The sequence below is a fragment of the Cryptomeria japonica genome, chromosome 1 (genome assembly GCF_030272615.1).
Source record: "Cryptomeria japonica chromosome 1, Sugi_1.0, whole genome shotgun sequence".
Lineage (NCBI taxonomy): Eukaryota > Viridiplantae > Streptophyta > Pinopsida > Cupressales > Cupressaceae > Cryptomeria > Cryptomeria japonica.
The window spans coordinates 270,711,057-270,734,959 of NC_081405.1; the positions used below are offsets into that span (position 1 = coordinate 270,711,057).

The 23,903-nt window shown below is 36.5% G+C and overlaps 1 protein-coding gene across 4 annotated transcripts in view; it reads right to left on the minus strand.

The window, feature by feature from the left end:
* Positions 1-23,903, minus strand: part of LOC131036424 (uncharacterized) — a 270,316-nt gene that overhangs the window by 61,090 nt on the left and 185,323 nt on the right. For 2 of the 4 annotated variants that reach the window (XM_057968309.1, XM_057968311.2), the window contains 2 exons: positions 13,849-13,959; positions 13,206-13,283 (listed from right to left, as the gene is read on the minus strand). In XM_057968309.1, the coding sequence (XP_057824292.1) occupies positions 13,206-13,283; positions 13,849-13,959 (189 nt within the window). Of the gene's footprint in view, positions 1-13,205; positions 13,334-13,848; positions 13,960-23,903 lie in introns of all 4 variants that reach the window. The other 2 variants (XR_009104097.1, XM_057968310.1) reach the window with 2 other exon arrangements.

Genomic DNA, 23,903 nt, shown 5'->3' on the forward strand with positions numbered 1-23,903 from the left:
GCTGGAATCACAAGGGGACTTACATTTGATGATTGAACTTCTGATCTGCTTTGAATATTGCTGGAACACAGGATTTTACTAGCTTGGACTTGAAAAAAAGAAAAAAGACGGGGGCGAGGAAAGGATCTAATCCTAACACTAAGAATGTAAGAGCAATGAATGATCTTTGATGAAACTCTAGCTAAGTCTTGTTTTGACATCGCAGGACCATCTCCACAAGGCTAGTGCGATCTTCGAAGGAAAACTTTATGATGTTCAAATCATCACTGCAGGCATAGACACCATCCGGTTGATGCATATCAATGAAGAAGCGACAATTGAAGTTAAGCTTAAGCTAAACGATTCCAGTTGACTACGCAAGGCAAGTCTGCAATCAACAAACTGCTAGTAGTATGGATATACGAATCCCACCATCAATCAAGCACATATCTTTCACTCATCTAATAACATGAAATCAAATACGAGAAGTATAAAGACCATGCAAATTGTCGAATCAACCCATAAATTTCACCATTTCTTCAATGAAGTTACAAGTCTTTTGCAACAACATCTTGGCAACAATCTTTGCCTTCTCTCTCTACTCTACTCTAATTGCTATTCTATCAACTATATTCTAACTCTTCCAACTATCTTCTAACTCTCTGCCTAATGCCTTTACAAATGAAATGCCAGGGCTTATATAGTGCCCTCAATACAATTCGATGGCTTAGATCGATTTGAGATCAATGGCCAAGATTCAACAATGAAAACCCTAATTAGGGTTTGTTACAACCATTACATAACATTTAATGCTCGACCAATGAAATAATTGTATTGCTTGGACACATGTCCTCTCTAGAAAATTCCACCAATGGATAGCTGGGGTAGGTACATCGGAGTTTGTGCCACCTTCCATGAGTTAGGTACATTGAATCTGGAAATGCTGAGGTGGACCACACTGATTGGAGAAGTGATGACTAGGATGCCACCTCGTCCGACACTTGTATCTTGGTAGATATTCAACTTGATGTTGTTGAGAAGCTAGCTTTAATTAATTCATCTGGTACTATCTGCTTCTTCAACGAACCCTTGTTCTAACTTCTTGTGTCCTTGATGTGCAGGATGATTGATGTACCTCGCCTTGGAATGCTGGATTGGAAGAGGTCGCCCTTGTCGATGCTAGGCTGGATCGAAGAAGGTCGTCCTTGTCCTTGCTTGGTCGTCTTGGAGGAGACCGTCCTTGATTTGGCTTGATTTTCCTTGAGGAGAGTCTTTCGACTTGTAGATCCTTCGAGCTCGGGAGTCACCATCTTGATACCTACACAACATTTCAAAATTATTAACATGATTCGCAACGTGGAAATATGGACTAGAAAGAGGATTTAAGTTTTAAATTAGGAAACCTCATGATAAATCTTAGAATTATCATTTCCTAAATAACCATGCAATACTTAGACTTTCTAAAAAATGTCTAAAAAAAATCAAACCTTGAATAAAGGTGTCAAGATGATTTTGCCATACCTCTTCTTGAGAATTAACTCTAAGAAATGATGTAAAAAAAGAAGAATTTTGCTAGGCAAAGTGTAGATCAAAGCTCTCCCTTGGATAAAATTGTGCCTCCATTAGCTAGCTTCTTCAAGATCTGGAAATTCGCCTTCAAATGTAGCAAGAAATTCGCCTCTCCCATAGCCTTCAATATGAATTTCGCCCTTCTTAGTCTCCACTCCTAGTAGAAATTCGCTCCTCAAATTGCTCTTCCAAATCACACTTGAAATGATGAGTGAATGATTTGAATAATGAAAAACATGCCTCAAATATATAGAGCGCTCACCATTTTATTTCCATGGGCCGACTTGGAAAAATAGGCCAAAAGATAAATAAAAATTAATAAAAGAAGAGGCCGACTTGATAAAAACATTAAATAATACCCCAAGCGCTCCAATTTTATTTTATTTTTTAAAATAATAATAATTAATTTTAAATGCCTTTATAATTAAAAAATTCGATTTTTTTAGGCTCAAAATTAATTATTAAATACCATGCGCTTTTATTAAATGCCAAAAATATTTCAAGGTTTTATTGAATCTGGCATTTAATGTAATTTGAAGGATATTTGGCACCCAATCATGAAAAATAATGGCTACTAACAAGATCGCTCTGGTCCCTTGGTGAGGGACAGGAGCGATCTCATTCTAGACCTCACACTTCTTGTTTTTTCACGTTCAAAATCTCTTCCTAGACGTCCAAAATGGGATTCTCATTCGTAACTTTGAGTTCGATCTATCCAATTTTTGGAATGAATGCTCCTTAGAACCATTTTCGCCCTGGTCCCTTGGTGAGGGACAGGAGCTATTTTGCAAATCCAAGCTTATCCATCCTTTGTTAGCCTTCCAAATTATATTCAATGGATAAATCATGTTTTCCTTGGTCTCTTCAAATCATAAAATTGTCTTGATCCTGCAAGAACAGTGCAAATTTGAAATTCAAGCTCCGATCCTTCAGTGAGGGACGGGAGCACTTTTGCAATTACAAGCCAATTCGTCCTTTGCTAGCTTCGAAAATTATCTTCAACGGATCGATTGTGTCTTCCTCCATCCACCTCAAATGCGAAACTTGCTTTCCTTTTGCCAAAAACTTGCCTTGAGGGAAAATCGCTCTGGTCCCTTGGAGAGGGACAGGAGCGCCCTAGCCAATCACCTTGGTCCCTTGGAGAGGGACAAAAGCGATTTTGTTACTTAGGCCGATTTTCTTCATTGTGGCGTACTTAAGTTATATTCAACGGGCAAAACATACTTCCCTTGACCTCCTCAAATTAGGAAACCACTTAAATCTTGCAAGGATAATGCGAAATTGGAATTCAAGCTCCGGTCCTTCAGTGAGGGACAGGAGCGATTTTTGCTCTCAAGGCCAAATCTTTTTACTTTTCACTTCAAATTTCCTTCGCTGAGGAAAATATCATCTCTTTACACGCCATGAATAAAAGTTCGGGTCCAAACAAGGTCTAAAAATGTGTATATGAATAAAATCGCTCTGGTCCCTTGGTGAGGGACAGGAGCGAATTTACCTTTCTAGACAAATACTCCATCATTTCATCGTCCTTAATCAAGTCTAGATGCTCTATCACGTTCATTTTGTCCTCCATCATGCCTTTGATGTCTCAATTTGTCCAAACAAGGTCAGGAATGACTCCACTAAGCTTTTTCGCTCTGGACCCTTGGTGAGGGACACGAGCGATTCGCCTTGGACCCTTGGAGAGGGACAGGAGCGCTTTTCGCTCTGGATCCTCAGTGAAGGACAAGAGCGAAATTTGACTTTTTGAACTCTCTATCAGGACAATTTTAATGGGATATAACATTTAAGTATAAGTGACATTTCCTTCTATCTTTCTTCATCAGTGAAGGACAAGAGCGAAATTTGACTTTTTGAACTCTCTATCAGGACAATTTTAATGGAATATAACATTTAAGTATAAGTGACATTTCCTTCTATCTTTCTTCAAAAAGATAGAAGGAAATGTCACTTATACTTTAAGTTATATTCCATATATACTTTCAGGATGTTTGAGAGTGGTTTCAGACCTCCAGGAGTTATATTGCAAAATCTAGTTTTTTGAGGTTTTTCAGTTTCCAGACTTAGTCAAATTTCAGGATCAGGACATTCCAGACTTAGCCAAATTTTCAGGATCAGGACTTCACTCCAACAGGACCTGCTATCCTATTGATCTCCCCGACAGCACTCAAAATGCAAAGGCTAACTAACAAAAACCCTAAAAGACCAAAAAACAAACCCTAAAAAGCAAAAAGCAAGGGTCCCCATTTGCAATGGGGTGATGTGTGAAAACGTCACAACACAACCTCCTACTATGGCCACTACAGTGACGCCTCCTCCCTCTTCTCGGTCTTAGCTATGTTTTTATAATTCAGTTTCTCTTGTCTGAGTCGTCTGGAAGACGACTACGTTTTTGGGGGGGCTAATGTTAGGGGTAAATAAAGTATGTTGGATTTATAAGTATGTATGTTGTGTTTGTGTTGTGTTTGTCGCCGAGAGGTTCCCGTCGGGTAGTTGGGAGTTGGTGACGGTTGGCAACTTGACCAACTGTCGGGTCTATATATTGTTGGTTGGAACCTCGGCAAGGGGGCATGCATGGACAATTCGAGACACTGGAATAAAGATATAACTTTTATGGTCTAAATATTATCATTGTCATTTATGTTATGATATACAATTGTTCTAATTCATGAATACTTGGTACGTGCGGGAAATACTGTGTTGTCTGATTATTCACCAACTATACATTAAGGACTAAACAGTCACCTATTTTTAGTCCATTGGTTAATGGTCATTTACTTTTTTTATGTAATTAGCTTTTAAGCTTAATTTAGCTTTCACGCTTAATTTAGCGTTTAGCTCTTTAGTTTTTTACTTTAACGTTATGTTCTAATTATAGAACATCGTTTTGTAACCTCTATATATACGTGTGTATATGGTTCAAAGTAATTATCCGATTATTGAATCATTTATTCAATTTATTTTTCAATGATGTATTATGAACAACTATTGAATAATTGAAGGAATACATAGTGCATTTGCAGCTGTTAATTTATTTGTTAGTTGCAGGCCAATTATTTGATAATATGTCCATATTCAAGGTGATAGTAGTTTGCATGACAAGTGTTTGTGAAAATGACAGTTGGTTGTAGGTGCACAATTACATGTATAATTTCTTATATATGCATTTGAAATGACCCAAAGAAGTTGCATTTGCCTCTAGTTCTTTGCTTAGACATTGTAGTGTTAATTTGCAAGCATTTAAACCTCATTTGAAACTATTTCAAGCAAACAAAATCAGTCTGAAACAAATGACAGCAAATTAGAGGTTTCATAACAAGTGTTTGACGATATTCCTTGAGCATTTAAATCAGAAAATTTCAATCAGATTTAGCAAGGGATACTACATGAAACAATATGTAAATCTATTATTACAAATATAGCAGACTACGAAATATAAGCTATATGTGTAATAGTAGATTTATGATAGACTAATAGTAGATTGCGAAATGTTGGTGAAGCCGTGCAGGAAAATATACCCAAATGAGCAGATATGTGGAAGAGTCGAAGAGGAATCAAGAAACAACTCTACCAATGCAACCAATCAACAACTTCCATCAAATCCAGATCCAATCAATCAACCTATCGGTCTTCGCGTCTTTAGTCACAGGCTTTAAAAAAACGAAGTTTACCATCGTGCATAAAAAAATGAAGCCGCTTTTTAGGTTTGCCAGAAGTTATAAACCTATGAACTTTTCAAAACGCGATTTTTCTAGTTTTCCTCGTGATTTTATCGGCAATAAATCTCACGATTTTTTTTAAAAATTGGTGGTGATTTAAAAGAAGATTAAATCGTCTACAACATTGACTCGTGGGAAATCGCGATTTTGGCGATTTTTAAAAGATTTTTTCATCTATGGTTGGCGCAATCCAAATGAATATCCACAATCAAACTATTGCCAAAATGAAGTTTGGGCTAACCATGCACTGCAATTTACAATCAACAAACTACAAATGGTATGAATCAAGGAATTCAACACATATATTCACATTTCTCCATTAAAATCAATGAACTTCAACTAAAACTTGAGAAGTAGAAACCGTGCAAAATGTAGAAACAACACACAAAAATCCACAATATCTTTGATGAAAATTACATATTTATTTTGACATAGTCTTGGCAACAATTTTTTATCTCCTCCTACTACTACTACTTCTACTTGCTTCTTCTAACTTCTACCTATTGACCTTAAAAAACAAAAAGGCCAAACCTTTAATAGACTTTGAGTTACAAAATGAAGGGCCCAAATTAATCCTAAGTCAACAACCACAATAATTCAATGAAACCCTAAATGAGGGTAGTTATAATTACCACCTCATATATTGAATGCCATCCAATGAGAAAATTACAAGTCCTTAAATGCACATCCTTATAAGGAAAAGGACCACTGAAAATTAACATAGCCTCAGTGGCACAATTTACAAGTAGTAGATGATGACATTTCATTCAATGCAGCCAACTGTCCACTTGTTCTCTTGAAAAATGAATCGGGTTCAATGAATCTGGACATGCTGACCTTAAATAATGTGATTAATTGAAATGAGTGGGTGCCACCTCAGCTTGCATTTGTTGTAAACTTTCATCCTTCATCACAAAGTAGTCTTTGCATCTCTAGCAATATCTCTTGATACTCAGTATATATCTTCATTGAATGAGTTTCTAACTTTGATTAACTCATCTGAAAATATCCTATCCTTATCCTTTTGCATTTCATCTTCATCTTTGGAATCTTTTTGCTATCCTTCTTGGAAATTTTGACATTGATCTTTCAATCGTTTTCCTCCATCATAGAGCAATCCTCTTCGGTGATCTTCTTGAATGTCTAGGCCTTGCTATCATCTTGAATGCTTTGATGTTTTCTTGCCATCCTCTTTCCTTGGATATCCTTGGCCTTGATCTCTCACGTAGCTATTGACTTGGGCCCTGATTTCACTTCCGTTGTTGTATCCTCCATGTTGGAATTGCATCACTGAAGTTGTGATGTCCTTCTCCTTGTCGAGTCCTCTTCATTCTACTCTATTCATTTCCATCATCTTCCTTAATGTGTTCATCTTGTCTTCTTCGTGTTATAGTTGTGTCCTCCATAATTCACCATCATTCCCATTGCAATCATACTTGAAAAGAAAGAGAACACTTTGAATCATGATTGTAAATGAAAATGAAATAGGAAAATGTTAGTTCAAGGTTTTACACTTTAAATTCACTTGAATTATTTCATGAAAGTTAACCCTCAAAACATTATGAAATGAATTGTATCTCAAACCCCTTTGGATTTGTAAAATACCATCAAATAATGCCTCACAAAATGACCCAAAAAATCCTCACTTTGATCTCTTTCCCAAAAAAAATTGAATGTTAATACCTTTTGACATCTCTTATACAATCTGGAAATACTTGAAATGGTGAAGAGTTTCACTCAGATCTGCATACGAATAACTGATTCTTCCTTCACCATGTGAACTTCTTGTCTACAGTTTTTCATACTTGCTTGGGATCTGATTTCCTTAATTCGTACTTGTCTACTATTTGAATTCCTGATCTGCCTTGAATTCACTTTGCATTGATGTGGAAAGTACTTGTTGTGATCCTTCTTAATATATGCTCCATATAACATTTGCATTCTATTGATGTGTTTTTTAGGACACCTCGAACACAGAATAAAATACAAGCATTTTATCCTCTCTTGAACAAATAAACCTCATATGCTAACAAATATGATCAAATGAGATAACTCCAAGGTTTACAATGCAAACAATTGACTTTGATGCTCTAGATAGACTCAACGACATATGATGTGATATTGCTAGAATCACAAGGAGACTTATGTTTACGAACACAATTGGAACGTGGAATCTTACTTGGTTAGAAAAGTAAAAGATAAAAGAGATAAGGGTTTAGAAATCTAATCTAATCCTAGGAATGTAAGAGATAATTTTTGACTCAGTGCAACCAAACCAAGCTTTTCTTTGCCACGAGGAAACAACTACACAAAGATGGTGCAATCTCCTAAGGATAAGCAAATGGTTTTCATATCACCTATGCACACCAACATTATGAACAATGAACATATAGCAATTGAAGTTAAGCTTTTACATAAGTTGAAAAATAGTATGTTTATTACAACAAGCCTTGGCAACAATCTCCTTTCCTCCTACTCTGATGCTACTTTTAACTGCCTCCGCTACTAACTGTTAACCTTTACAAATGAGAGAACCGAGCCTTATATAGAGGTCTCATTACAATTCAACCGCTCAGATTGATTCAAGATCAATTGTAATATCCCACTAATTTTTTTTTTATTTTTTCAGGCCAATAACAATTCATCCACAACAAATAACCCGTTAAGGTTAGAGGAATAAACAAAACAATTGAAAGGGAACCCTTCCACCTTTTGTTCACCGAGAGCCCAGACTGGGAGGGTGAGAGCATACGGTGTTCCGGGGATCGTCAGCATCAATAATCAAATTGAAAATTACAATGCATGGGCGGCAAGCCAGCCCCTTCTGCTTATCCAGCAGGATAGAAACTAAACTCTTGGCGGTGAACCGACCAAGGAAAATTACAAGAAATTAAAGTTCAATCACTCTACCGCATATTTCAGCGGGAGGACATTACATTAAACAATCACTCTACCACATATTTCAGCGGGAGGACCATAGTATTGAACATACCGCTCGACCACTTATTCAACGGGAGGACTAATTACAAAACTGAGAAGGCGGCAAGCCAGCCTCTTCCACTTATGCAGTGGGGATTACAAATGAAAGAAAATAGAATGGGATGATCAGTACTATTGAAACAACCTTACAATATAGAGATGAGATGAGAAGATAAAATGCAGATTTCAACAACAATACTGTAATTTTCTGTTACACTGATCTGCAGGCTGAAAGTACAGTTTCAGCAGCTCATGGAAATATCAACACTCATAACTCACTCAATTTTTACCCGAATTGATTCAAACCAATCCCAATCCCCCTGTACATCCAATGCAATGACAACTAATCAAAGCCACAACCCAAACAAGCCCATTTTTATTTTGCACGCATCCCAATGCAACACAGAAAACCCACGCCTAGACTAGGAATTTCGATTTTGTCTATTTAATCAATGCTCAAACAAAATAGCTAAAAACTCACACAATGTATCGCCATGGCATAGAAGGAAGAATGAGCCGGTACCCAGATGGATGGAGTCGCCTGGTTGAGAGGTATCAGCAAATTTCACTTTCAGCAGTCCCACGACCAGCAACCAAAAACAGTCAAATCCATCATCAATCACTCCATAATTCTGCAACTCATTAACCAATCTGCAATGGGAACAAAAGGGCACAGCTAGGTACTATATTGCAAGTATGAAACTGAGACTCGGCTAGGAAGCCAACTTCGAAGCTCAGATTTTCAGTAGCCAAACCGGCAGCATAACAATGCAATTTTCAAAGATGGTGCAAATGGGAGCCCAAGCCTCATATTTATAACTTCATTCTTCAAATTCAAATGACATCCCTCCAAATTCCATGCCTTGCATTTGAATTTCATTCCACTTACATGTGGACCCAAGTGTAGCACCCATTCTCCTAAGTCAAAACTCACACCCAAGAAGGGGGAGGACCCACGTTAAACACTTAGGCACATAATGGTGATGCAAAAGTGAAATAATATCCTTCTAAAATATTTCTCATCCCATAGTACACCTGAATTTCGCCAAACTTAGGATTAAATAGGCATTAATCCCAAATTTAATAAACCAGTAGCCAATAAATAGATTAATTAAATATTAACCTTAGGATAAGGAAATAATATTTAATTATGTCGCAAATGTCTCCCGTACTGATTATTATCACAACCAAGATGAAACTGAGCTCGGACGACCACAGAACTGCTGCAGAATCAGAACCCTATCTACTGCCAAAAATAGAATTGTGCCACACAGCCACTTACTAAAAATACTAAGTCAAGAATTAATGCTCAGAAAAATATGATCATCGCGTCCAGAGGCAAAGCAAGGAGGGCTCAGTAGGATAGTGGCACCAGAATGGTCATTCCCTGACTTACTAAAAATAGTAAGTCCTCGTTTCATCGATGCTAGACCCTGATTCCTCATTCCACCTAGCCTATGGGTCTCAGGAATAGGCTAATGGACCACTGAAAGAGCATCAATGAGAAGGGGACATTACATCAATAACCAAGATGTAGTATCCCTTGCCCAAACTGACTGATTTTGGCTCAAGGAATATTGTCAAACACTTTGTATGATGTCTTTCTCTATTCTGATTTTTGTATTTCAGATTGTTTGATACACTTTGAAAGTTGCCAAGAAATTTAGGAAGTTCACAAATGATGTTGACAATACCTCTTACAATGAACTAGTATGCGAGTGCAGTTCTTTTTGGTATTTTCAATGCATATACATGAAAACTAGATATGGAATGCATACCTACAGCCAACTAACATTTCGACAAACAACTGGCATGCAACTATTATGCTGATTATATATGCTATTAAAAGGACATTTCGTCAAACAAATGGTATGCAACATATATCTTCTTTATTGAATTCATTCCTAAGTACAATGCTGCTATGGATTTGCCAAGACTAATTGGCTTACAAAAAAAACTACAGCAATGCCAAATCTGATTCTAAGTTATCACTTACAACAGCAAAATTATATGCCTAAGATTTCAATACTAACTACTAATAGTTGCAAGAGGAACCTGATAATAGTGATGCTCAATGATGGAGATGAAAGTTGCAATCGGAATCAAGCACAAATACTGTAGCGCGGCGCTGTTCACGTGCACTGTTCACGGGTACTGTTCATGCATACTGTAGCAGCAAGAACAAACTTTAAAAAGAACGATTACTAATGTCTGCCAATGAATCTTCAGGTCTGCACTCGATAGTCCTCAATATTCTTCAAACCCTTTTTGTTATTCCTTTACTTTAAGCACAAATAGAACTCCAGAGTGAAGCTCTCCTGAAATGCCAAATTCAATGGATATTTCACCACCTCAAATGGTTGCAACACTGAAGAATTGACGTTCTGCAATGGCTAACTGAAATCAGAAACCCTTGGCTTCTTCTCCCAATTTCATATCAAATGCAATTGACAATAATCTGATGATAAGAAAGAACCTCTCATGTCAATTTATTCTTTCCTTGTAGGAGCTCACTTACTTTTCTTCCCAATGTGGGATAAAAGATTTTCTTATATTTGCACCTTATAATATTAAAGTGATTTTATTATTATAAGTTACTTTATAACTTTATAATAACATTAAAATATTTAAATAAATCACTTAAGTCACTTAAACTTTAATATCTCTTGAAATACTTGTCAGATTGCTATGCCGTCTGAAATAGAAAGGGTCCATCTCTATTACCCCTGACTTACTATACATAGTAAGTATGGCAAATGGAGTCCAAATGATATCGAACAAAGGCCAATTCCTTGAATGTTGGAGAAGAATCAATCCTCAGAAGACCCTCTAACCATCCACATTAGCCTACGAGGGTCCAATTATAGGCTAATCATTGGCTAGCATGATGTCACTAGCTAGAAGGGGACATCACACAAGATTACATGATAAAACCCTAATTAGGGTTAGTTATAACTAACTTCTAGTAAATGATAAAATTACATTTTGATGGGCAAACGTCCTTTGAATTTCTGACAAATGAGAGATGAGGTTAGGTAGGTTGAACAAACTCAAATGCAGTGCCATGTGTCACTTGCCCCTTCATTGGATGAATTAGGTTCAATGAATTTGGAAATACTGATATGGAACAACTTGATTAGTTGAATATGACTAGGATGCCACCTCAACTTGCCATGTAGATCATCACAAAGGAGTGTTGGAGCAATATCTCTTGATACTCAACATTTTCCAGGCCCAGAGTGATGAAGGTGATGATGGGGCACATTCCCAAATTGTATCATCTTTGTATGATCAAGTATCTAACTTTTCTTAACTCTTCTAAAACTGTCTCCCCTTGATCACAATCACTCTTCCATCTTCCTACTTGAAATTCTTCCTTGTTCTTTTGATTGACAATGTTTTATCCTAGCCTCATGATACCCATGTGTTGAAGTGTTTCTTATGCACTTCATACATAGAATAAAATACTAAGTATCTTATCCTCTCTTGAACAAAGGCCTCTCGAATGCTAAACTATGTGATCAAACGAGACTACTCCAAGGTTCCAATAGTCAAGTCTTGACTTTATACGTGGATAGACTTTGTGATAGGATGTGATTTTGCTGGAATCACAAGGGGGACTTGTGTTGCTTGAACTCTGATTAGAACTCTTTCAATGTGATTGGAACTTGATCATTTAATATCGCAAACTTGTGATGCTTTTCTCCTAGCTTGAACTCAAATAAAAAGGATAAAAGGAGGAAGGGTTTAGAGAGACTAATCTATTCCTTGAATGTAAGAGACTATGAACGACTTAGTGAAACTCTACTAGACTTTGCTTTGCCATGCAAAGAACAACTCCACAAAGCTAGTGCAATCTTTTAAGGTATATGATACAAATTGATAATATGTGTGTATTTGAAGGATTTTTTTTTAATTATGTAGTTTCAAATGTTCAATAAATTTGCCAAGTTTTTATCCTAAGTCTTTGCCGAGTTCTGAGTTTTTTAAATTTATATATGATGGAAATTGATAGTATGTGTATTTGAAACCAAGTTTTTGTTGTGAGTCTTTGCCGAGTCCTGAGTTTTTAAATTTTTTGCATCAGCCGAGTTATTGCCAAGTCCAAGTTTTTAGACCATGGTGAAACCCAAAGTTTATATACAAAATGAGAAGGAGAGTATTAAAAGCTGCAAAGAGATGAGGTTGCATCACCATCCGTTTGAGCCTCTAACTATTTGGTGCAGCTACCACAATCCTTGCAGCTTTTTATATACTCCACCTATGGCTTCTATTATACCCACTACACAGACTTTTGACTTTCTATTGCCCCTAGAATGTAATAGGGCATTAATACCTGACTAGTACTCAACAGATGTCAGCAAGTATACCAGGCAACTTAGAGGAGCAATAGATCTGAGCAGAAAACTTGGTATTATATTTCATCAGACTTATCCATGTCCAAAGTAAAAGAATAAAGTTAATTTTGAATAAAAGAAATGATTGGATGGAATTTGACATAATTAAGACCTCTTTTTTTAAAAATTACAATGGGCAGACTGTATTTTCAACTAATAAAAGGAATGCCTACCATGATTCTCTCCAACATTTTCTGTTTGGGGTTAATACATTCAGGGAACTCTACACGTCACATACATTTGGGTGTGTTAGAGGCATGTATATTGCACTTAAATATAATGAAAGCATTCCTAGTTTTTGTGTGTAATTTTCATTATTGTAAACAAGTGTTTATAATATTTAGATATCATACAATATGTGGATATTCAAAGCATATAAAATTTCCTGTTTAACTATTTTGGAGTAGATTAAGGTGTCTAATGGCATCAGTTTGTTCTTATTTTCATCAATAAAATGTTAATCATTGATATGACTAAAGCAGGATCATAAATGAACGAAAAAACCTATAGGATGAACAGATTGCTCTCAAACATCTAGAGCTATAATGGAAAAAGTATTTACCAGTGAAGCTACATCACTCCTTGAAATCAATCCAGCTATACTGGGATCCTCTAATAATATACCTTTCCCTGTCGGAGGCTGTAATGCAAAACGGCATCAGATGCAGGATCATGGGTGTCAAAGAATTCCTATGTACAAGAGTTGTAAGATTTTTAAGCAGCTCCAATCCATTATTCGTAAATACAAACAACATCTCACAGTCTAACAACCAAAGCATGAACTGCTAATAATCCAAAACTTGAAAAACAATTCTGGAAACTAAAAAAGAAGATACCCTTCAATCAAATTTGTAGCTATTGCACATTGATTGCAAACTATTCAGAACAGATAGTCCAAAATTCTTATTTTTCCTTTTTCTACTGAATGATGCAGGTCAAACGACTTCTTTCTTTTTTAAATTTTAAATGTATATTATACTGCACCAAAGAACCTCTTCTAGCCATAATAGGAACCAGCATGAACACTTGAAATACATTCATTGTAGTAATTAAATTTCTTTTGGAAATGTTAGTATTTCAAATAATGAAATATAAAATTCTTGCACACATATTGGGTGTCATGTACAAATTTGAGATCTTAAGTTTTTCCCTTTGTTAATATAAAGAACCAATAAAAATGGGGGCTCAAGACTGAATAAACTAACAGTATTCAGCAAGCCTCCAGGTCGGATAATTGTGTAAATTAATCCACTTGACGTCAAAGCTTCTTCTGCAACCTCCTTAGCTTCCAGAACTATTTTTAGTGTTTCAAATGTCTGCAATTTAGACACAAGGACCAGGAAATAATCTTTAAAATGTTAGATGGCTGTCTGTAACAAAAAGAATAGTTTGCAGAATAACTTAAATTGGGAAGAAGAGATTCAATGCACCATAAGAATATTCCATCATGAAACATTTTATACCAATACAACCACAATAAGCAATCACTGTACTCATCAAAATCAGGAAAAAATACAATTTTCCAAATAGAGCGGGATAAACCAATATACCATTAGAATCATTCCAAATCTTATTTTAACATTAAAATAGAATTTACTAACCTTTCTATAATGTCCCCACTTTGAAATAAAATTCAATAATAAATGATAATAATAAAATTAAAATATAAAATAAAATAATTAAATATAATTAAATATGATTAATTAAAAATTAATTAAGTTAATGAAAAGTCAAAAGAAATGAAAGGAAAGGTTGTGACTCCCTCAACAATGAGATATAAAAGGGAGAAGAGAACCTCATTTGAGAGGGGGAATAATTTGGAAATGAGAAGTGCAGATCTGATTTAAATGATAAGTGCAGATCTGATTATGAGAGGTTGTGTCCCTTTCAAAGGACAGAAATAATGAAGAGTTGCACTCTATCGAAGGGAATGGTGAAAGGGTGTGTCTCTTGCCAAAGGGCATACATGATGAAGAGGTGTGACCTCTCCCTCACATTGAGAGATATAAGGAAAGGAATCAAAAGCATCTAGTAAGAGCACCATGGATCAGATCAGATTAGAACTGTTATTGAGTTACAGGCAGTAACATCCTTGTTCTTGGTGGTATGCATGGGGATGTGTTTAATAAGTATCCTTAATATTAAATATATGAAGCCCAATAATGTTCTTATGCAGAATTAATAGTAATACTAATATGGACTGCAATATGTATGATAGTCATACTTAATTTCATATACGTATTCATAATACATAAGAAATATATATACATATAGTCTAAATCATGTTATTACTTTCCGTATTTAAGAAGATGGGATTGAGATGTTCCAAAGAGGGGCAGTCTAAATCCAAGCAATAGGTTAAGTCCCAAGATAGGTTGGCGATCAGCGACCAATAATTCTTGAGGGTATAGACCCAAGATAGGTAAGGGCTTGGATCTGTAAACTTTGAGGGAACCTATTGTAGTTGGTCTCTAAGCGCTTTGGTAACATATGTAAACCCTTCTCCCTTAAAACTGAAGTAGTAGCAGGGTTTGATATCTATATTAAGAACTATGAATAATGAAATTAATCAGCTAATGAGGAAAATAGACAAGCACTTGTTAATAACTTATTGAAGAAAATCTATCAATTTTAGTATATTTAAATAGATCAGGTAGGGGACATTACAAATGGTATCAGAGCCATGATCTTGCCATCCTGTAGGGTAAGATTCAATCAACGAATTATTCTAGTCAATAAACAGAGGCAAATACCATGACGGATAAGCAACGAGGGTTCCATCTCGTAAAATGAATTTAAAATATATTACTATCAGCCAAATAGATATTGAATTGGTATGACTTTAGAGTAATTCAAATTAGAATAGTGGATAACTAGGCATATCCATGTGGCATTTAAAATACTTAATATATATATATATATATATATATATATATATATATAATAATAATGACAAAAAAAATAACAAATAACAAATAAGCTGGCATTTAAATTGAGAATAAATTAATCATAAATTCCATATGGACCATTAGTGAGGAAATGGGGTAGAGCAATGAGGTCAGCAGATGTTAGGCCTCTGTCAGGTACATCACCCGCTATGGCGACTGTAGGTCTGCAATTAGTGAGGCCAAGGGGGAGTAAACCACTCTTGGGCCTGATAAGCGCTACGGGCGTCTCATTGCGTCTAAATCCTTTTGATCTCACTGAGGAAGTGAATACGAAGAAGGCTAATGCATACACAAATATTTATTGAAATTACAAGTCAGTATTGAATTGCGTTATTAATGTGATTTTAAGATCACAAGGATTAGTCCCATAAAGAAACCATGGATTAATTATTAAGTAATGATGAATGGATAAATTGCATACCCAAACCCAGTAAGATACAAGGGAATAGGGCCATGGGATAGCAAGAACTAGGCCTCTGTCAGGTAGGCAACCCACTGTGGATGACCGAACATCTGCCACAAGTTGGGCCAAGGGGGAGTGTACCGCTCTTGGGCCTGATAAGCGCTACGGGCATCCTATTGCACCTACTTCTCCTTGGTCTCACTAGGGAATGAGTAGGGAATTATCTCATTGATAACAGTATAATCTTAAACAAATTGACTAATAATAGATGTATACTTTACATTCACCACTAGTGTGGGAGAGAGATAAAGCAATGAGGTCAGCAGAAACTAGGCCTCTGTCAGATAGGCAACCCGATGTGGATGACTGAAAGTCTGCCATCAGTTGGGCCAAGGGGGAGTGTACCGCTCTTGGGCCTGATAAGTGCTACGGGCGTCTCGTTGTGTCTAAATCTTTTCTCTTTCATTAATGGTGAATAGGGGGTTAAGCATAGTCCATTTAATTAATACTTGAGGCAAGCATCCAAACATTGTGCTATCTATCCTCTTTGTCGATATGGCTAATCAGACTCATTATATTTACTCCATTCGAAATTCTTAAATAATCTACCTGAGATCACAAACTAGATTGAGTGTTTATGTTTTTGCATCAAGTTGGTGTTGATTTGTGTTTCTACTCATAACAAGAAAGAAATTTCACAAATTTGTGTATTCACATGTATACTCCATGTTTGCATATATGTATGCTTCGTGTTTTCCATGTGTATGCTATGTGCCTTCCACGTGTATGCTTCGTGTTTCCCATGTATATGCTTTGTGTTGTTTAACTCATGTTGGTAGATGACTTAGTTGAGGAAATTAAAATAAACATTTGCTTGAGGACAAGCAAATTTGGGAAGGGCGGACTATAATGTCCCCACTTTGAAATAAAATTCAATAATAAATGATAATAATAAAATTAAAATATAAAATAAAATAATTAAATATAATTAAATATGATTAATTAAAAATTAATTAAGTTAATGAAAAGTCAAAAGAAATGAAAGGAAAGGTTGTGACTCCCTCAACAATGAGATATAAAAGGGAGAAGAGAACCTCATTTGAGAGGGGGAATAATTTGGAAATGAGAAGTGCAGATCTGATTTAAATGATAAGTGCAGATCTAATTATGAGAGGTTGTGTCCCTTTCAAAGGACAGAAATAATGAAGAGTTGCACTCTATCGAAGGGAATGGTGAAAGGGTGTGTCTCTTGCCAAAGGGCATACATGATCAAGAGGTGTGACCTCTCCCTCACATTGAGAGATATAAAGGAAAGGAATCAAAAGCATCTAGTAAGAGCACCATGGATCAGATCAGATCATAACTGTTATTAAGTTACAGGCAGTAACATCCTTGTTCTTGGTGGTATGCATGGGGATGTGTTTAATAAGTATCCTTAATATTAAATATATGAAGCCCAATAATGTTCTTATGCAGAATTAATAGTAATACTAATATGGATTGCAATATGTATGATAGTCATACTTAATTTCATATACGTATTCATAATACATAAGAAATATATATACATATAGTCTAAATCATGTTATTACTTTCCGTATTTACGAAGATGGGATTGAGATGTTCCAAAGAGGGGCAGTCTAAATCCAAGCAATAGGTTAAGTCCCAAGATAGGTTGGTGATCAGCGACCAATAAGCCTTGAGGGTATAGACCCAAGATAGGTAAGGGCTTGGATCTGTAAACTTTGAGGAAACCTATTGTAGTTGGTCTCTAAGCGCTTTGGTAACATATGTAAACCCTTCTCCCTTAAAACTGAAGTAGTAGCAGGGTTTGATATCTATATTAAGAACTATGAATAATGAAATTAATCAGCTAATGAGGAAAATAGACAAGCACTTGTTAATAACTTATTGAAGAAAATCTATCAATTTTAGTATATTTAAATAGATCAGGTAGGGGACATTACACTTTCCAAAACAATTAAGCAACTAACCAAATGATGTACATAAACACACACCTACAAATGAGAACACCAAATATACGTGGAAACCTAGGAGGAAAAAACCATGGTGAGAACAGCTGCTTCAGCTTCTCAAAGAAATATTGAACTTACAAATGTTTATGAGCACCAACCCACCGGAGACATCAATCCCCCTACAATGAATTTGCAGGCACCAACCTACAAGAGACACTTATCCCCTAATACAAGATCTAAGCACCAACTTAGATAGTGAGGCACCAACCTCAATTATAAACAAGATAGAAATTATGCGGACCTTTCAGACTCATACTGCACCATCAATCATATCTGATCTGCTATAGAATACTCTCTCAATGTATGTAGGATCTGCATCTTGATTTGCACACATTAAATCATCTCTACTAATATACTCAAGCATCAAACAAACTCTATATACAATCATGAACTTCCATGTAGCTACAAGTATATCCAAAGAACCCCTAGGATTTATTTGCTATTAAACTCTAGGTAACCATTAGCCTTATGCATTATGTGATGCACCAACAAGCAGTTAGCTCCAAGAAGTTACTACATCCCTTGGAGACAGAATAGTGAGCAATGGATACATCCTAACCCTTTGTAGTTAGAATTCTAAATTATTGGTATAATACTATTTATGAATGGGATAAGTATATTGGTAAGCTCATAGAGCAAACATGCCCTATAGCATCTTCGTTTTTATCCCCACCTATGTGTTATCTACCCTTAATAAAACTACATCGGATTCTTCTTAACAATTGGGCATTTAGCATCTATTTTAGGATTATGAGTATTATTTTTGCATGGCACCCCTCTTCAATTTTAAGAGTGTAGTTTGGCAAATAATAAAAAGAGTTAAAATGTTATTAAGTTCAGTCCCCAACAGTTGGTGGTTACTTGGCAATTGTTGACTAATGCCATTCTCAACCAGCATTGACCTAGCTATATATTTTTTGTTGTACTTGTAGTCGGGGACCACTCATATGAAGTTCATGTACACATTGCATATCCGATAAATGTAAATAAAGACATATCTTTTTGCAATATGATTGCAAGTAATTGATCTTAATTTGTTTTGTTATTCTGTTATTTTTTGTTTACTCTATAAACCATTCAAGTAGAAAACCCGAGTAAACATTTGGCACCATTGTCGATTCGAACTCTAGCAAAGTATAACTCACAGACAAGAATAATGGTGATCTAATGGGACAGCTGACAAAACAGTACAAGCCAACAAGGAACAACAAGAACTTACACAAGACCTGGTAATGTTTTAGGACATTGTTTACTCCCGACGGTGAGTTGTTCAAGTTCACGTAATAAACGATAAATGCACACAGAACATCTAACCAGCAATTACAATTATATTCAGAACATTAATTAAGTAACAGTCACAACGATATGGCAGAAAGAGGTTCCTTTTATTGCATTCCAAAAGCTAGTACATCACCAATATTGTTGGGGTTCCCTTACATGGCAATATATACTATCAGGCAGTTGGCCAGGTACCAACCATCGTAACTGACACCGGAACCCACATGGCCGACTCCATACATAACAAAAATAACATAACTATAACTTAAGAGTTTTATTCCTAATTGCCGCCTAACATTAGCCCCCCCCCAAAAAAAGAAGTCGTCTTCCAGGCGACGAAACAAAATGGAAGCTGATGGAAGCAAACTGAAACTAATGTGGAGACGGATGAGAGGGCGTCCCTGGAAGTATAGATGACTGAGAAGTGCCCACTTGTTGAAGATGCTGTGTGGCTGCCAGTTCCCGCTCTTGTGCCAACATAACCATTTGGGCAGCCTCAATAATCTTATCGCAGGTTTTCTGAAGCTCCTGCCCCTGCTCCTGCAACTGTTGCTCCTTCTCGGCAAGTCTAGCCTCTAGTCCTGCCACCTTAGCTACTAGCTCCTCCTTTGCCTTGCCGCTCACTTCCAACTCTTGAACATTCTTGGCAACTGTCTCCTCCAATGCGGTAACCCGAGAGTGCTTCTGGGCCAACTATGTCTGACTCTGCTAAATGTGGTGGGCTGTGATAACCCCTAAAGGTATCACATAATGTAAAAGTATTTGCATAAATATATTTATAGATTAATTAAATAAATAAATTAATGATTAAACTAATAAAATATATTTGAACATATAGTAAATATCAATCAGATATTTAATAGGACAAAAGAGAAATTATTTAAATAGATCTATGTAATAAATAAAAATTAAAAAAAAAATATAATAAAAAAATAATAATAAAAATAAAATAAAAATAATAATAAAATAATACATAATAAACAAAACAAATAATAAACAATTATATATTTAATTCCCCCCACACCCGATCACCTCCGCACAAGAGGTGCGACGGTGATCACAGCCTGAGGTGCGACGGTGATCACAGCCGATCACCACCGCACCCCTCCATACGGAAGGGCATCGTGAAGGGGTATAACCCCTCACCGGAGACTAATAAATATGGGGGAAACGAAAAGGAAGGAGTGGCAAGCGAGTGGGAAAGGAAGAAGAGAGAGTGGCTGCGTACGAACAGGTATGTGTGGTATGCTTTTCACGTAAGGTTATTAATATGTTAATATATGTAAATAGAATATAGGGTTAGTAAGCTATGACAACTTGCAGTATTTAATTAATGAATATAAGTAATGTGTTAATAACAAGGAATGTAGGTAATTAGCATGTAATGTTATTTACTTATTTAATGAATACAGGATACAGATTAACACGTTAGGGAATGAACATGTTAATATAGATTTAATTAAGGAGATTAATAACAATATGTTGATAGTTAGGTATATTTAAAATATATGTTAACAAATACATTGTTAAGAATATATATTAATAATGTGAAATACGAAATGGAAATAATAATAAATTGGCAAATACAATATAAATAGGATTAAATAATGTAGGCCATAGGGGGGGGAACTCCCTGATGCCTAATGGAGGGATACGCGAATCCCTGGTTGGCAGTATATATATATATATATATATATATATATATTGATGATCTATATGCATATAGGAATGGCTTGGTTGACATGTTCATCCAAGAAGAGTTGGATCTGGCCGGTCCCCTCTAATGGACTTGGGTGATGAGGAACATCACCCAAGGCAAGGAATTGACTTATGGTCTGCCTTGGATGGCTTGGGTGTAAGAAATTACACTCAAGACAGGAATCAAATTAAAACCTTGGTTCCTGGATGGCTTGGATGTAAGAAATTACATCCAAGACAGGAATCGAATTAACCTTCGATTTCCTGGATGGCTTGGGTGTAAGAAATTACACTCAAGACAGGAATCAAATTAAAACCTTGGTTCCTGGATGGCTTGGATGTAAGAAATTACATCCAAGACAGGAGTCGAAGTTCACCTTCGACTTCCTGGAGGGCTTGGAACCAAGATGGGTTCCAAGAAGGCGAACTTCAAGGCAGCCTAAGAATATATCTCCATATGGCGTCCGTATCCTTTTTATTAGATAAAAATTATGATTATGTTAATTAACTATTAAAAATAGATTGCAAATTTAAAAATGGTTTATTTATATATTTATATGTTGTATTCTAACAATCTGTTTTGCAGGATAATGATCTCTAACTAGTAGGGACATTACAGTGGTATCAGAGCATAATCCTGCCAACCTGTGGGAGGGATTCTTAGTTGATGATCACATATCAGAGGAAGAAAGGTGCAAAAGCAATGGCCGATCAATTAGCCAAACAGCTTCAAGCCTTCATGGAACAAACCAATGAGAAATTCGAAAGGATGAGCCAATTAATCATCCAAAGTACAAACAACAACAATAGAGATATGACAAACCCTAGGAGAGAGACACACTCTAATCACGCCGATAACGAACGATCTCCTCAAAGGTCTCGACAAACAATTCCCGAATTTCTACCTAGAGAGGAACGCGCGGGAGAGGAAGAGGAACCAGCCACACTTGGGGTAGAGGAGATTGCCCAAATTTATGCCAGATTAGAGCCGGAAGTTCAAAGAGTAGTTTCCTTCAGAGACTTTTGCGAATCCAAGGCTAACGAGGGTAGAAGAAGGAAGCCTATGGGTAATGACCTCAAAGCTAAAATCAACAAAATGTCCTTACCATGCTTTGATGGGTCAGGTAAAGACATCGCCCAAGCTTGGGTACAAAAACTAGACACATACCTCTCATACAGTCCCATGACTGAAGGAGATGCTATAAAATTTGCCATACTACATTTAACAGGAGCAGCCCATAATTGGTGGCACAACAGTCTCATTACCCTAGGACACAAAAATGTCTCCACCTACAATGAATTTACCCAAAAGCTCATCAGCCGGTTCGACCAGGAAGACTCCGAATGGTACTTCCAAGAATTAACACACCTTAAGCAATTAGGAAGCATTGAAGACTATATAGACCAATTCCAAAATTTGTCAGTAATGGTCCCCGACCTATCTCAGAGAAGGCTTACCTACATGTTTTTGGAAGGCTTGAAAGACTCTATTAGAAATTTTGTAAAACCCCTGGAACCACAAAATTTAGGGGAGGCCATTAAAAAAACTAGGATGGTCAAACTTAGTGCTCCCAAGAGTACCACAGCCAAAAAACCACATAGAAATGAGGGATTCCAGAAGGACCGTCAGGAGAGGCCCTGCTGCTTTTGCAAGAAACCTTGGAGTGTGAATCACCAATGTAAGGAGAAGGAGGAACTCAAGGAGAAAGGGTTATGTTTCAAATGTAAAACTCCATGGGGGAGAGGCCATGAATGTAAACAGGGACAAATAAATAACACCAAAGAAATATGAGACAAGGAAAGACCTTATAAAAGGGCCAGATTTGAGAACAACGAATCAAGTACCTTGGCTGTCATCACCCAAGGGAGTGAGAATAGATGCTTCAAACTCAAAGGAACTATCAAAGGACAGAAAGTAATCGCATTAGTTGACATAGGAGCCTCACATGACTTCATTAGTAAACACTTAGCAGCAAAAAGAAGGTTGAAAACGCAAGAGTTTGAAGGGTTCGAAGTAATCATGGGCAACGGAGTCATAGACAAATGCACCAAAATTATACCTCAATTGGAAGTCATCCTTGGCGGACATACCATTACAAGGAACTTCTTTGTGGTGAACCTAGAGAATGACATCATTTTGGGAATGCCATGGATAAACTCGTTGGGACGATTTACCATGGATAGTCCCAATCGGGAGATATGCTTCCAACATGAAGGGAGAGAGATAACATTAAAGGGGATTCCCGACGGCTCTCCAAAGATCGTATCATGCAATAAAATGGAGAAAATCCTTAAACATGATCAAGGAGAGTGGGTCGCCCAATTTATGGTCTTGGATAGATCTCCAACTAGAAGCCAAATCATTCAAAATGATATACAATCCATCCTTGAAAGACACAAAAAAGTCTTCAAAGACATTCCTCCTGGGTTACCCCCAAAAAGGGGATTTGAACATTCCATTGAGCTAGAAGGAGGAGCAAAACCGGTCATTACCACTCCTTACTGCCACCCCCACAAATTCAAAGAGGAAATTGAAAAAACCATAAAAGAATTATTAGAAATGGGACACATCCAGCCAAGCAGCAGCCCGTTTGCTTCATCAGTAGTATTGGTCAAGAAGAAAGATGGGACGATGAGAATGTGCATAGATTACCAAGCCCTAAATAAAAAGACTATAAAGAATAGATACCCTATCCCAAGAATCGATGAACTAATGGATGAACTCCACGGAGCAAAATACTTCTCTAAAATCGATCTGAGGTTGGGATATCATCAGATTAGGATGAGAGAGGGGGATGTACCCAAAATAGCATTCAAATGTCACTATGGACATTTCGAGTTTTTGGTTCTACCATTCGGCCTCACTAACGCCTCGGCCACCTTTCAGTCATGCATGA